Below are 15066 nucleotides of genomic sequence, written 5' to 3' on the forward strand. Positions count from 1 at the left end.
AGGTGTGTGAGTTAATGACCCCTGATAGCCACACCTAAAGTCATGTGCAGCCGGAAGTACCATAATCATGACAAATACACCCTTCTAGGCTAATGTGCTTCAGAATATATTGGTGCTATATTAATATGTGTTAATAAAAGAGCTGTCACTACCTTTTTGTTTCAGCACTAGTATTTTCAAATCCTGTACAATATATTTTCCCCTCTTGATATATCTTATTCCTGATGCCATTCCCCTTTATTTTAGACAGATGCTGCTCTGACATACGATGCAGTTCATATTGTGTCTGTTTGCTACCAGAGGGCCCCACAGATGACCGTCAACTCTTTGCAATGCCACAGACACAAAGCCTGGAGGTTTGGTAGCCGTTTCATGAACTTTATTAAAGAGGTAAGGTCAAGGTCTTCTAAGTAACCAATTATACATGTAAAAACATGAAATAGATTAGGAAATGTTGAATGAAGGAATTCAGTAGGATTCCCAGCAGTTTTGATAAATGGTGTTCTTTAAGCTCAGTTTTGGACACAATTTTTTTTTTTAGAAAAAGACAATTTGTCAGTAAGCCCCCCTTGAGCTGAAGCTACAATTAAAACAATTAAAAGTTAATTGCTGTTGTCATGCTTATTGGTAATTGCTAATTACCAAGCCCAACACTGCAAGTGGTGTAAGATGCACCAGAGATGATAACACTGAAGATGCAATTGTGTGTGTTTTATAAGCTTCTATTTTAAAATGGTTGACTGGCAACTTTCAGCTAAATAAATAATGAGTCCCAGCATGCTTTGGTCTGATGGAGGTGCAAGGGAATTTAGAAACATTAAACTTGATAAGTACATATAGAGAATAATAAACCCCCACTGCAATTTTTAAACATATCCTTTGGATGAGTTCCTTGGTCATATAGAAGGTTGTAGGTCAAGGATTGTTATGAAATACTTTGACTTTATGAATTAAGTATGGTAAGTATAATCCTTTATAATACACAAGTGCCATTGATATCTAGTAAATCATATCCTTATAATACACAATGAATGAATGAATATCTTGTGAATTATATCCTTACAAATGTAATGTCATCAGTTATAATCAGTGCTTAGTAATATCATTTCCAACTCACTGAAGTTATAATAAATAATGTACCCCCTATTTTCAAATATGAGGATATTAGAAATCACCATGGAGTTCCTGAGGCATATAAAATCACTCTGTCTTCAGCCGCATTCCTTTATAAATGTTGCTTATTGATTCATTATAATGGGTGCTTAGTAATGTAAATTGTGTCATATGATTCACTGCAACTTATATTATATAGAAAACAGCCTCCTATTGGTGATTTTTGGTTGAGGCAGGCTGGAACTAGAGGTAGACAGCAGTTGGGGAGCACCAGGCACGTATCTCTTCTGTCACCTAGTCCAGGCCATGTTCCCCTCCACTTGCCAGTTAGTCCCTGCACACCTCCACTTCATCAACATGTGTATGTACACTTGAATGCGCGCGCGCATGTGTGGTGAGCGGAGGCTGCAATGTGGCCTGCCAGAGTGGCCCGGCACTGGATGGAGGTATGACTACCCTAACATTATGACAGAGCCACGTAACACTACACCCTAGTCATGCACAGTTACACCCCAAACATATCCCCCCACTATTCCTCATCCTTATGTATGAATCTGACTTACAGAAAATCCGAGTGCATTGACAGTTCTTCCGGGGAATTAGAAATGTGTATTTGTTTTCCAAGATTTGTTTAGGAGAGCCACAGGCTTTCATAAACATCAATTAATTTTGAGATGACATTATAATTGCCTTTTCAATTGTATTAAATATGAATAAATGAGTTTGGTTCCATCTAGGGTACTATTTGCAAAGAGTTTGAATGTTTTCCCGGGTTCCTTCTAAAACATACAGGCAGATACTTGTCTCCTGATAATATTAGCCCTACTGTGTGTGAATGTGATAGGGACCTTAGATTGTAAGCTCCACCTGGGCAGGGAATGATGTGTTCCCCTTGGGTTGCCACCTGTTTATACACAAGATGTCCAGTTTAAAACTGTTTGTCCAGATTTTAGAGGTCTAAATCCCAAGCAGGACGTTCAGGCCAATCACAGCCTGCTGTGTTATAATTCCACCCTCTAATATCACTGGTCCACCCCTGCCTTCACCAGCTCACCCCCTAAATGTCATTCTGTTCCCAAGTCACTCACTCTGGCCCAAGTCCGGACAGTCCACCATCAAAGGTGGCAACTATAGTTTTCCCCATTCTCTGATGATCTTCTTACTAGCATCCCAAACCCTGCCTAAAGGATTATGCTGACAGCAGCATGGAATGCAGATTGTTGGGGAACTCTCTTTACTGGACCCCCTCTGCTTGGCCTGCACTGGGACTAAGGCACACAGGGGGTTGAGACCTCTCTCCTGCCTCTGTATGAGTTCCCAGGCAAGGTGGACTAACTGGCATGGCGGCACTGTTGAAGCAGCATCAATAGGGTTGTTGTGCAAGTTATAAACTGTGTGTATAAACACTCCTTAATAAAAATATAATAGCCAATATGGTAAATTGTAAAACATATGTAACAAGTTACATTTTGAGAAAAAATATATATGCCAGGGGAAAAAGTAAACTTTTCTCTTTTAAGTTATCTAATTCTAAATTCTCCTTGCCTATTGCTAGTCAGTTTGTCAGCAGCTTACAAACAAACATCCAATAATTCTTGTAGCACATCCTGCTTTTCTCTGTTTGATGCCTTGCTCACAGATAAAAAAAAGGACTGCAGTCTTACTTCATTGTGTTGCTGATATGGGAATTGTATCCTTGTACCCCGTGATGGTTGCCCTGTAGGCATGCAGAAAAACTAACTTTACTTGATCATAAAAACAATGGATTTGTCAGTCATGCAAGTGCCGTACTTATTTTACAAAAAACATTGTAGGTTGTTACAGTTAACCCGGGGTCTGCTGGGATTTCATAGTTGGAAGACAAAAAATCTTTCTGGAAAAAATGGTCAGCATTTCAAACTATAGGGGAAATAATGGTATTTATTTGCTTGTAAAATTTCTGGCTTGAATTTAAATCAACTGATAAAGCAATAGTGTCCTCTAGGGGTAGTCAGATAAATATGACAAGTTTTTATATAAAAATGTCTGTTTCTTTAGATGCAGTGTGGAAACAATATTTGGGTACACAATATGCTCTACCGCAAAATATAGTTCTGTACGATATGTATATCCAGGACTTAAACAAAATAAAACAGAAAACTCACTATGACACAGTTTACAAATGGATGACTCATTACCTTATCTATTTGAACAAGAGATCAACAGTTTTCCCTGTGCTAAAAAGTTACTATCCTGTTCTCAAATGTGTAAGATATTATATCGAAAAGATTCTGCTATGATGCTAAAAGGCTGAGTAAGTTGGGGACAACAGACGTAATGAGGTTATAGTAATGTCAATATTTGAGCAAATTACAGTGGGAATGCTGTTCACAGAGCACCCGGGATTCAGAGCTGTATTACGGTGAACAGAGGACGGGTGAGTCTGGAGCGGCCTTATTTTCTCATTGACTTTATAGTAATTTCAAGACTATTAACCAAACCTTACATAGGTTTGGAGTACCTCTGGGTTGGGTTCTCAGTATTTGCAAAGGGGGAGGAAGGGAAACAGAGGATCCTGCTAGTGATACCTTATATTTTAAAGAGCAAAAAAGAAAAAGACAGGCAGAAATAGTGAACTGTGTCATTAGGAATGGTAGAATTAAAGAGTTCCTATGAGCCTGTACAGTCTGAGAAATATTAAACAGAAGTTGATTTAACAAATGAGAACAATATTGAGTTTGGTAATTTTCCTTTGGAAGTACCACACCTGGACACCAAGATATTGCTCAAACTCAGAATATACAGTTTATTGAAGAGGTGCACCAACACTTCAGATTAACAATACAGCAAATCAACATCTCTGGACAAAGGATTTTTTTTCCTTATGACATATATTTTTATACCTTGATCAAAACAGCATTAACATTTTTGATTACGTACCATATTTAAAATAATTGTAATTGGTTAATAAATATTAATATTTGATGATTATATTTAGTGGGGTTTTATCATATAGCGCCATTTGTCATGAAGCAAATATCCAAATATCAGTACAGTATACAACTTTCCCTTTTTAAAATATGATTACCTAGTTTGTTTATTGACATTTTCATAGGTACAGTACTTTCCATGTTTGCAATCAGTTTCAGTTTCTACTATTTTTTACACTAGCAAGCAAGCAATTGTGCTTTCTGCAGACAGAATTTCTAAGCTTAACCCCTTAACAGCCAGCCTTGTCAGTTTGACCTGACTTTGAGTCCTACTATCTAGTTTATGACCTGAACAATATGTATATGCTTGTCGCTCGAAATCGCCTAGCGAGGCAATTTCGAGCGACAGTAGAGAAAAGATCGCCGCGTGTGTTTTTACGCTGGCGATTTTACGCGATTCCCCATAGACGCCAGCGCAAAAGTTTCCCCAGCGATTACGGCTTAAAAGTCGCGGCGAAAAGTTGCCGCGAGTCAAATCGCGGCGCTATCGCCTAGTGTGGCCTTAGCCTTATCTCAACTTCGCTTTGTCCTTCATGCCCTGTTTCAGCTCTGAATTCCCTGTTTATTTTAGGACAAATAGCAATTTTTTATCACATTCATAGACTTATGACTTAGCATAGAATTTTGATTTCTGTGACCTTTTCAGAGTGAACTGCAGCAATTAAAACTCTTATAGGGAAATGTAATAAAAGTCACAAAGAGAAAAACAATTGGCACCAATTAGAATAAAAAAATCACATCTTGCAATGTAATATATAATAATTGTGCATTGCAAATTTTAATTGTGCACTTTTAAGAAGTGCTTGAAGGTGTCGTAATCTTTTGGAGCAAACATAACAACTTTTTCAGTAAGAAGTTTTATAACAATCACTTCGCATTGACGCAAACTATAAAATTTGCAAACTTTCTTCCACTGTCGGAAGTGGTCGCTAAACAGTTCGTAAAAGCTGTATAAAATTCACACAAAGGAAAATGTGTTTGCTCGAAGGCATAACTTTTCACATTGCGAATAGTTTTTTCCGTTACCGACTTTTATTGCATTCTCCTATTTGGGGGGGATGTAATATTGGTCGATAATGCAAAAAACGTTTGCAGTATAGATAAAGTTCTCAAAATTAACAATTTTGCCTTTGCGAACACTTTGCCCCTCAGACGACAGTAGGATAGCGATTTTGAATTTTATAGTTTGCAATAGTGTGCAGTATTTGTAATAAAACTTCTTAATGAAAACGTTGTTACTTTTGCTCCAGCAGTTTACGTCACCTTCAAGCAGGTGTTAAAGGTTTGCAATGCTCAATTAAATTTCACAATGCAGTAAAAGCAAATGTAACAACATTTTTATTAGGAAGCTTTATTACATGCACTGCACACAAACTGTACAATTTGCAATCAATAGCCTACTGTCGATTGAGGGGCAACGTTTGCAAAACTTTGCGAACATTTATTCGCATTGCAAATGAATTGTGAACTATTTTTGTGTAGTGGTTTTTTTTTTTGCAATAACAAACGATATTACAATCCCCCATCACAACCAATGACAGTTGCATCTCAAAATAATATATGTCAATGACACTTCCTATGGCTCATGGGAAAGAGAAAGAACTTGGAATTGGCAGAGGAACCTGAATCCAGTGCATTTATAGTAGCAACTGACACTTATTTGCAAAACATAGGGATAAAGGGAAGATGTAAATCAAAGGTTGGAGAGTTGTTAGTTGCTTACTTAGAATAAACTCTGAACTTACCTAAGCATATAGTATGATTTCCTTCAGACATTTTAGGCTTTGGGGATGATCCTTAGATTGTTAATTGGTATGATCATATTGCATTGTAAAATACTAAATTATCAGAATGGACACCTCAAGTGTTTAACAGCATGATTTTCAATTTAAACTACATAAGGGCAGATTTATCAAAAAGTGAAATTAGAGCTCACCACAGTAAGGGGCAGATGTATCAAGGGTCGAATATCGAGGGTTAATTAACCCTCGATATTCGACTGCCGAATTAAAATCCTTCATCTTCGAATATCGAAGTCGAAGGATTTTGCGCAATTCGTTTGATCGAAGGAATAATCGTTCGATCGAACAATTAAATCCTTTGAATCGAGCGATTCAAAGGATTTTAATCCATCGATCGAAGGATTATCCTTCGATCAGAAAATTGTTAGCAAGCCTATGGGGACCTTCCCCCAACATTGGCCTCCGTAGGTTTAGGTGGCGAACTAGGGGGTTGAAGAAATTTTTAAAGAGACAGTACTTTGACTATTGAATAGTCGAATAGTCGAACGATTTTTAGTTTTAATCGTTCAATTGCGAAGTCGAAGGTCATAGTCGAAGTAGCCAATTCGATGGTCGAAGTAGCAAAAAAAAACATTCGAAAATCAAACTATTTTTCCTCTATTCCTTCACTCGAACTTAGTGAATGGGCCCCAAAAATTCAACATTCGTATTTGTTCTTCCTTGCTCTAAGCATGTCAAAATTTGAAAACATAACTAAAGCCACATTCTACTTGCTGATCATGAAGAGCAAAGTGCCCTGTAAAACAAGTATTGGAAAAGGGGGTTTACTCACTGAACTGATGTTTAAAAAAGGAGTATATTGTCTTTTTAAGATCCATACTCAACACACAATTATAAGAAAAGTCTGTTGTAAAAATAAGGCAGAAATGTCCCTCTGTAGTGTGTGTTATAGAAAAATTTTTGCCATCGAATTTTCGCGAATTCACGGGAATTCACAGCGAATCCACGCCTGGTGAATAAATTCGCTCATCACTATGATTTAGGTCAGTCCTCTTACATGGTAGCAAACTATTCCAAAATGTTATCGGGGGAATGTAATAAAAATTGCAATGCGAAAAGTTATGCCTTTGCACGAACAAATTTTGCTTTGTGCGAATTTAATATAGCTTTTGCGAGCCCGGAAACTGTTTAGCGACCACTTCCGACAGTGAAAGACCGTTTGCGAATTTTATAGTTTGCGTCAATGCGCAGTCAATGTAATAAAACTTCTTACTGAATAAGTCGTTATGTTTGCTCTAAAAGATTACGACACCTTCAAGCACTTCTTATGAGTGCGCAATTAAAATTCGCAATGCGCAATTAAAATTCGCAATGCGCAATTAAAATTCGCAATGCAATAACAGTTTAAGGAACAATATTACATTGCGAGATGTGGATTTTAAGTCTTATTGGTGCGAATTGTTTTGCTCTTTGCGACTTTTATTACATTCCCCTGTATATCTTTTACTATATACTGTATAAGGATGATCATTGAAGCTCTCTCTGTGGCAACTGCATAGCCATTATTAATCACCCATGCTGCCTAACACCTAGTAAAACACATTGTCCTCATTTTGAATGGCTCTCATTTTTCTGCATGCATTATTTTCTTATCAACCGTTTTAAAGTTACTAATTGGCCAGGCAGTTGCAGAGGCCTTCAACTAATTCCATTTAGCTGCAAGTCATTTCACAGTCAATTAAAATACTGGGAAGAAATCCCTAAATTACATTTTCACCACCCCAAAATAGTCTTGAAAGAGTGAACATGTTTCTGAAATATCTGCAAGCTGTCTTTAAAAGCGATTTTTTTTTTTTTTATGTGCATTTACCTCACACAGTTATCCGTTATATAATGCACTCCGTGCCAGGAATGTCTAAAAAGGAGGAAAAAGAAGGAGTGTAAATAATTTGTTAGACTTTTTTCTTTGCAAATGCCTTGGAGCTTCCTAGCTTCTCAATACGTATTGCATCCGACTGCATATTGCTTGACAGCTCATCAGTGTTATCTCTGTTACACATAAAGTATGAAGAGGCGCCTGTACCTAAAGTGATGTGCGTCAAAATTGTAGACAGGAATAGCAACTGAATGCGTCAAAAATATAATAAATGGTATGTGTGTTTGTGTGCATTTGTAATTTGATGTGCACCTTTCATTGAGAAGTTAGTATAGAATCTGCCTCGATTTGCATATGCAAGATGCAAGTAGCATGTACTATATAGGAGTATGTACTATATAGGTGCCTATGTGAATAGAATCTGGATGAATGCAGTTCTGCATCCATTTTTTTGCACCTTGTGATAATAAATAAACCCTATTATTTTTTTTGACATGGATATAATCTATTTTTTCTTGAGATATTTTCCGCGGTTCTGCAAACTATGCTACCTCTTCTGCTAAATCATTAGCACTGAGGAACCCTGGACTGGAATTAAGCCCTGGCATTTCACGTACACAGAGGCCCAAGCAGCCCCCACCAGTCTACTAAAAGTCTATGGCATCTTTCAGCAGCCCTTCTGCTTTTTTAAAGAATCCACAGTCCGAAGCTACTGCCACCCTAAACATAGTTCCAATGGCAGGTTTCCCTCTATAATTTGCAGAAGACTTTCACCAAAAGAATAACATGTTAATGTTATTTAAAGTCACGTGCAGTTGCAAAAGAGATGCAGTCCCTATTCTGAACATGTTAGCTGCACTTTTACAATGCAATTGCATTCATTTTAAAGCATCTGGCTCAATTGTGGCAAGTGCATCTCCTAGCATGGGAGCAATTACACTAGAATTATTTAACAAATTGCATTATGGGTAAAAATATGGCAATTTGCGTCCAAAATTGCACTCTGCACACTTCACTGCATTCTTCGATGACCTTTTCTGGTCTTTCTGATAGAAAGGCCAATGTTGTTACATTGGCTATCTTTATTTGCTTTATTCCAGCACTAGTTGCTTTTCTACTTCCCATTCCTGGAACATTGTACTTTAATAGTGAAAGTAGTCAGTACAGATAAATGATTGTCAGCGAATGAGCTTCATTTGGAGAAACATGTCAACCGGTGGCTGAACGTAAATTTCAGGAAGTAAACCTTTTTTCAATTTGTTCAATTGGCTAAACATACAATAAACAACTGCAATGTATATATCTGGTGGTGGTAGTGTGTGTATTGAGGGTGGGGAGTAATTGTTTAACCTCTATTTCTTTCCAGTCTTTCAATCTACATATAAATGCAATTCATTTAAGAAGAGAAGTACCAGATTGTGTGCAGCGTACATATATGTTTAAAGAACATTAGACAGTAAAAAACCGTGTTGCTAAAATTCTGTAATACAGATATAGGATCAACTATCCGGAAGCCTATTATCCAGAAATTTACAGAAAGGCCATCTCCCATAGGGGCAAATTTACTTACCTCCAAATTTGCGCCAGCGTTGCCTTCGCTGCACTTCGACAGGCGTAGATACAACAGGGCTGCGCAAATTCATGAAGATCCGAAGTTCCACACAAGTTACCGATCGGTTGCGAGGTTGCGAACCGATTGGAAATTTGCATACGCTGTTCAATTAAAGTACAATAGCCGTATATGCCGTATAACACATTACACTACACAAGGCCAGGGAACCTTAATAAATGTATTCTAATGCCATACACATGTGCCCACAGTATAGTTTAGGTGCCAAATGTTATCAAATGTAGGGGGGAAGGAGGGTACCCTAAAAAAAAAAATTCGCTCTTTTTCAGCATATCATCCTTAAAAAAGTAAAAGACGCCAGCGTATAACTTTTTTTGGAGCAAACCCTATCTACTCTATTGAACTTCACCTGGTCTGAGGTGGTGAAGTAAAGTCTGGCGCAAGAGGTAACGTTCACAGAAATCTGCAACTTAGTGAATTAGCGGAGTTAGGTCCCTTCTCCATTGCGCAACTTTGCCTGGTGTAAGGGTGCGAAGTAGCGCTAGAGTAGGTCCACTTCGCTAGCGAATTTACGCCAGCAACTGTTAGTAAATCAGCAAAGTAACAAAATGACATCACGCTGGCGAATTTTCACCAGCGTTAGCCAATTCGCCCTTTAGTAAATTTGCCCCATACACTCCATTATAATCAAATAACAAGTTTTCTCAAATGATTTCCTTTTTCTCTGTAATAATAAAATGGTGCCTTGTTCTTGATGCTAACTTAGATAGAATTAATCCTTATTGGAGACAAAACAATCCTATTGGGTTTAATTCATGTTTAAATAATTTTTAGTAGACTTAATGGAGAATGTAATTTGAATTGCAAGCATTGTTTAAAATTTCATTTTTGAGAATGTTTAGCACTGCTCACAATGTAAAATCATTTGCTGATGAATATTACATCACTCATTATAGGTGACCAAAGGTTAGTGTTAACACCTGCTCTGGAGTTTCATTAAATATTTTGGCTTAAAAACCCCTGTGTGATTGCGGAATTTTATTACACACACTGCACATAGTTACATAGTTAAATTACATAGTTAAATTGGGTTGAAAAAAGACAAAGTCCATCAAGTTCAACCCCTTCAACCCCTTCAACATGTTCTCAAAGCCATTTGGTCGAGGAAGTTGTACTTGTTTTCACTACATTCCCCCCTGTAAAGTATGCAGAGCTAAATTATGGAAAACCCCTTATCTGGAAAACCCCAGGTTCTGAAAATTCTGGATAACAGGTCCCATACCTGTATGTTTCAGAAAGTTGTGAGAAGCAGGTACATTATGGGAATGTATTACAAATCAGTAAGATATAGGACATTTATTACATAATAGAGAGAAAAGAATTCTTTCAGCTGCTAGTCAGGGATGGGAAAAACACATGCTAAGGTAGATGGCAGAAGTAATGTGATTTTATTTTATTAAAATAGATGTGTACCAACAGCAGGGGGTTTTGGAGAGAGACCTTTGGCGCAAATTTACTAACCTCAAAAAATTCGTCAGCGATGGCTTCGCTTACAGCGGAAACACTTCGCCAGGTGTAGATTCGCCAGGACAATGCTAATTCATCCAGGGCGCCGAACGCTGGCGAAGTTGTGCTAGCGTTACTGCACCAATCAAATCGAGGTTGCGCTAGCGTTGCCTAATTTGCATATTGCGGGAAGTTAAAGTTGAATGGACGGATATGTTGCAGCAAATACATTACACTACACAAGCCCGGGAAACCTTAATGAAAGAAAATAAAGTTGTTACATTGCCCTACACATTAGCCCAGTGTATAGTTTATGTGCCATATGTAAGGAAATGTAGGGGGGAAGCCGGTTACCCAAAATAAATGAGGCTCTTTTTTAGTCCATCACCCTGAAAAAGGAAAAGGAATGTTTAGCTATTTTTTGAGGAAGTCCTATCTACTATTGCAGATAGTTCAGTAAAATCTGCATCTTAGTGAATTTGCGTAGTTACATCCATTCGCCAGGTGCTAGGGAGCGAAGTACCGCTAGAGTCTATCTCCTTCGCTAGTGAAGTTACGCCAGCGACCGTTAGTAAATCGGCGAAGTACCAAAATGACGTTACGCTGGCGAATTTTCGCCCGCGTCAGTCACTTCGCCCTTTAGTTAATTTGCCCCATTGTGTCTACAAGGGACCAGAGGTTTAGTTTTAATTTTGTATGTCATATTTCTAAATGTCTGATGATTTGGCTGTGGACCCTAGTAACTTCTATTTTTACCACTGTACTGAAATTGTGATTGCAATTGGAAGAATGACTAGCTTTTTTCTATTATCAAGCCTGTCGAGTGCTCTTTGAAAATGACTGACCTTTTTAAAGACAAGAAAGAGAAAATGAATCATAAAGTAGAACTTTATATAGAGATGTGGTCGAAATAGTTCTGTAAAGCAACAAAACACAGGGTTTGTTTTGGATATGTCTCACTTGGTAAACCCAATTTTGGAGGAAACAAATCACAGCTGATTTGCTCATCTCTAGTTACTGGCTGCACAGTGCACTTGCCAGTTGCATCATTAATCAACTGACACTTTCAATAAGAGTGAAAAGCAGCCACAACATTAAATCTGTGAGTTAGCTTTTGCTCAAATGCAACCAAATGACTTACAACTGTGTTTTGCAGGAAAGGATTGCTTGAAAAGCACATATGCTTTTAAATGAAACAATGAAGCAGTATAATGCATTATAACCAATGGCAATATTGTCGCAAAAGGTCACCAGAATTGTTTTGCCTCTAAACATTTTTTCCTTTTTTTCTCCTCTCATTAAATAGAATCGTTTCACTCCTTTTCGCCTTGGAAACAATTCTCAGATACTATTGAATTATGCAGAAAACAGAGAGCTTGGAAAAATGGTGTCTATGATGAAATTTTTTCAAAAAAGTAGTTGTTAACCTGCTCTTATCTATCTACTGTAGCTATCTATCTAGCTATCGCTTCAGTTTTCAAGTCCCAGACAAAATATATTGCCTTTTTAATGACACATTCACTGGAGCTTACACCTCCCACTATTGAGAAATTAAAGGCAAAATTTGCCTTTTCCATTTTCTTTTGGTAACTCACTGAAAATGACATATGGCTTAAATATGTCTAATTCACCTGTTTATTGATTGAATATTAAGCAGTAGTTAAAGATGGTAAGAGCAGGCTTAACATAAATCTGCATCAGTCCCCTTTTGGAAGCATTAAATTTAACAGCAAAATGTCATCACATGTACAGTTTGCAGAAGAATAATGTCGGCATGAACTGGCATTTACTGAAATATGCTAATGGAAAGCACTGCTACCTTTTGTCTCAATTTAAAAATAAATAACCACTGAGCACAATTCATTTGTAACGCTGTATTTAAAGGGCATTCAACAGCATTCTAAATTCAGCATTCATATATAATAGTACTTCAAGGGCCTTCTTAACAATATTAAACACTATTTTAACAAGTCATTTATTACATTTTTGACTTTCTCAAGTATTTGTATAAAGGCCTGTTTTAAAGAATTTGCTTCAAGTTTGACACCAAATTTTCTATTGTTTAAATTGTATAACTGTGCAGATTCAGGTAAACGTTTTGGTATCCATAAAAAAAAACAAAGTACTCCAAAAATATTCGTATGAAGCACTAGCATGAGTTTGCTGATACCTAGAAAAGTCTGTGCCACCTACTGATGGCACCAGGTCATCAAATGAATATTAATCTCTATATTCTTTCAGGTTTTGTATAATTATTAGCACTGTGTGTTTTTTTTGTCCAAGGGGCAAAGCTCTTTTAGGGAAAGTTAAAAAAAAATTCTATGAATTAAGGAAGCAATTTCTTTATTTTACATTCTTCAGTGGTTATCTAATGCTCAGCATTGCTCTCCCATCTCTTTATTATCAGTGCCACTGCAAATATTTTAATGTATCATCTACTATATTTATTGGGCAGGCATGAATGCTGATCTACTTCCTGTGATTATCAATGCTGAGGTCACCAGTCAGAGAAGGGGGAAGAGTGACGAGTGAAAAATTATACTAAAATATTGATTTGTTGAGAAAACTGGGGGTCTATGGATCTTTAGCATCAGGAAACTTCTGAGTATCCAAGCATCCTTCTGCAGCCACATTATTCCCAGTGCTTTTCAGTATTGAAATCTAATAAAAGTGCTACACACACCTCTATCTACCTAAAACGACAGCTTTCTGCATTGGCTATATACCTTGCACAGTGTGGGTTGTGGATTCAGCTTGATGTACAACTGATAGGTAGCCAAGTCTAGTATCACATCAAAGCCTTGTTATCCCAGTTATCTGAATTATTTTACATTGGATCTTACTCAATATCACCCCATCCTGATTTGCAGAATTTCTTTTTCTAATTACTCCCAAATAAAGTCAAGATTCTTGCTTAATTAAGTTGTAAACTTGTTTTTCACTTCTCTGCATTGTCTCTTACATGACCTAGTTAAACCAATGGCTGTTGTATATGAATCAATTAAATCATGTGGTTATTAATTGTGTTTTAATTTATTTACACATGCAGTATATGTGAAATGCACATGAGGTGGTATATAATATGTAGGGGAGGACTGAATTCAGCTGTGGGTAAAAATGCATCCCTTCTTGAACCTATGCAACTACTATGTGGGTTGAGTGATAGTAATTGTAGATTAAAAGTACATTTATAACCCCTATTGTTTGTGACCGAAGGCTAGAGAAAGGCTTAATCTGTTAAAGATAATAAAATCAAGAGCCCTCTAAGTTGTAAGATACTAAGATAACTGTATGCTATAGTTATGACAGCAAGTTAGATATTAGAACATATTGAAATTACAAGCCAAAAATCACAAAACATGCAACGATGAGGTGATTATTAATTAACAAATGCCCTTTGGGATCTGTGTTTGAAACATAAAAAAATTACCACAGAAAAAGTAATTAAAATGAAGTATTGTGCTAGTGTAGAAAGCGATGATTTATGAGACTTGGCAATTTTCATAAATGCCCTATTTTTATCTGCAGGCCCAGTGGGAAGGGCTGACCGGACGAATCGTTTTCAATAAAACCAGTGGACTTAGAACAGATTTTGATCTGGATATCATCAGTTTGAAGGAAGATGGCCTGGAAAAGGTACCTGTATCTATTATATTAAATAACAAAATATAAAAAAGTTGGTGTTCCACATAAAGAAAATGTTAATATCCTAAATATCGTGAAATATTTGAATGTGTTTGTACATATGATCAGGATAACACTGAGTTTGGCTAGACAAATTCAAATTAATTTGCTTTTTGAGTTTAAAAATATATTTAGGGGTTATTTACTAAGCTCCGAATGCCTGAAATTCCCCGAAATCTGAAAAATTTGTGATTGTTTTAATAAAATCGGACTTTTAAAAAAATCACAAATTTTTTGGAATTTATTAAACCCTGAGGGCTAAAAGGCCCCAATATAAAACCACGGTATAAAATAATGATGACACTTTTTTTTACAAATACATTAATTTATTTGTATTTTTTTTAAACAACAATTACATTTTATTTAATGGTTAGGTGTATATATAATTAGATCAACCATAATAGGATGGTCATGCAGCTCTGATTATATTGTATTAAATCAAGGTGCAAATTATTAACATGGCCAGAGGTTGGGAAATGTAGAGAAACATGGCATATAGCATTATGTCATAAAGAACTATTTATTTGGATGACGCAATTTGCTCCTCTCTAGCGATAAAGTAATTGCGAGCATATGTGTAAGACAAGAACCATTATTTATTAGCTT

General features: G+C 36.7%; 1 protein-coding gene across 1 annotated transcript in view; it reads left to right on the forward strand.

Annotated features, from left to right (window-relative positions):
* Nucleotides 1-15066, forward strand: part of LOC108707504 (glutamate receptor ionotropic, kainate 3) — a gene marked incomplete at its 3' end in the record, with an annotated part of 197164 nt that overhangs the window by 80995 nt on the left and 101103 nt on the right. Inside the window, exons 7-8 of the mRNA XM_041582147.1 lie at nt 247-390; nt 14305-14412. Coding sequence (XP_041438081.1) covers nt 247-390; nt 14305-14412 — 252 coding nt within the window. The remainder of the gene's footprint in view (nt 1-246; nt 391-14304; nt 14413-15066) is intronic.

The sequence above is a fragment of the Xenopus laevis genome, chromosome 2L (assembly GCF_017654675.1).
Source record: "Xenopus laevis strain J_2021 chromosome 2L, Xenopus_laevis_v10.1, whole genome shotgun sequence".
NCBI classification, from domain to species: Eukaryota; Metazoa; Chordata; class Amphibia; order Anura; family Pipidae; genus Xenopus; species Xenopus laevis.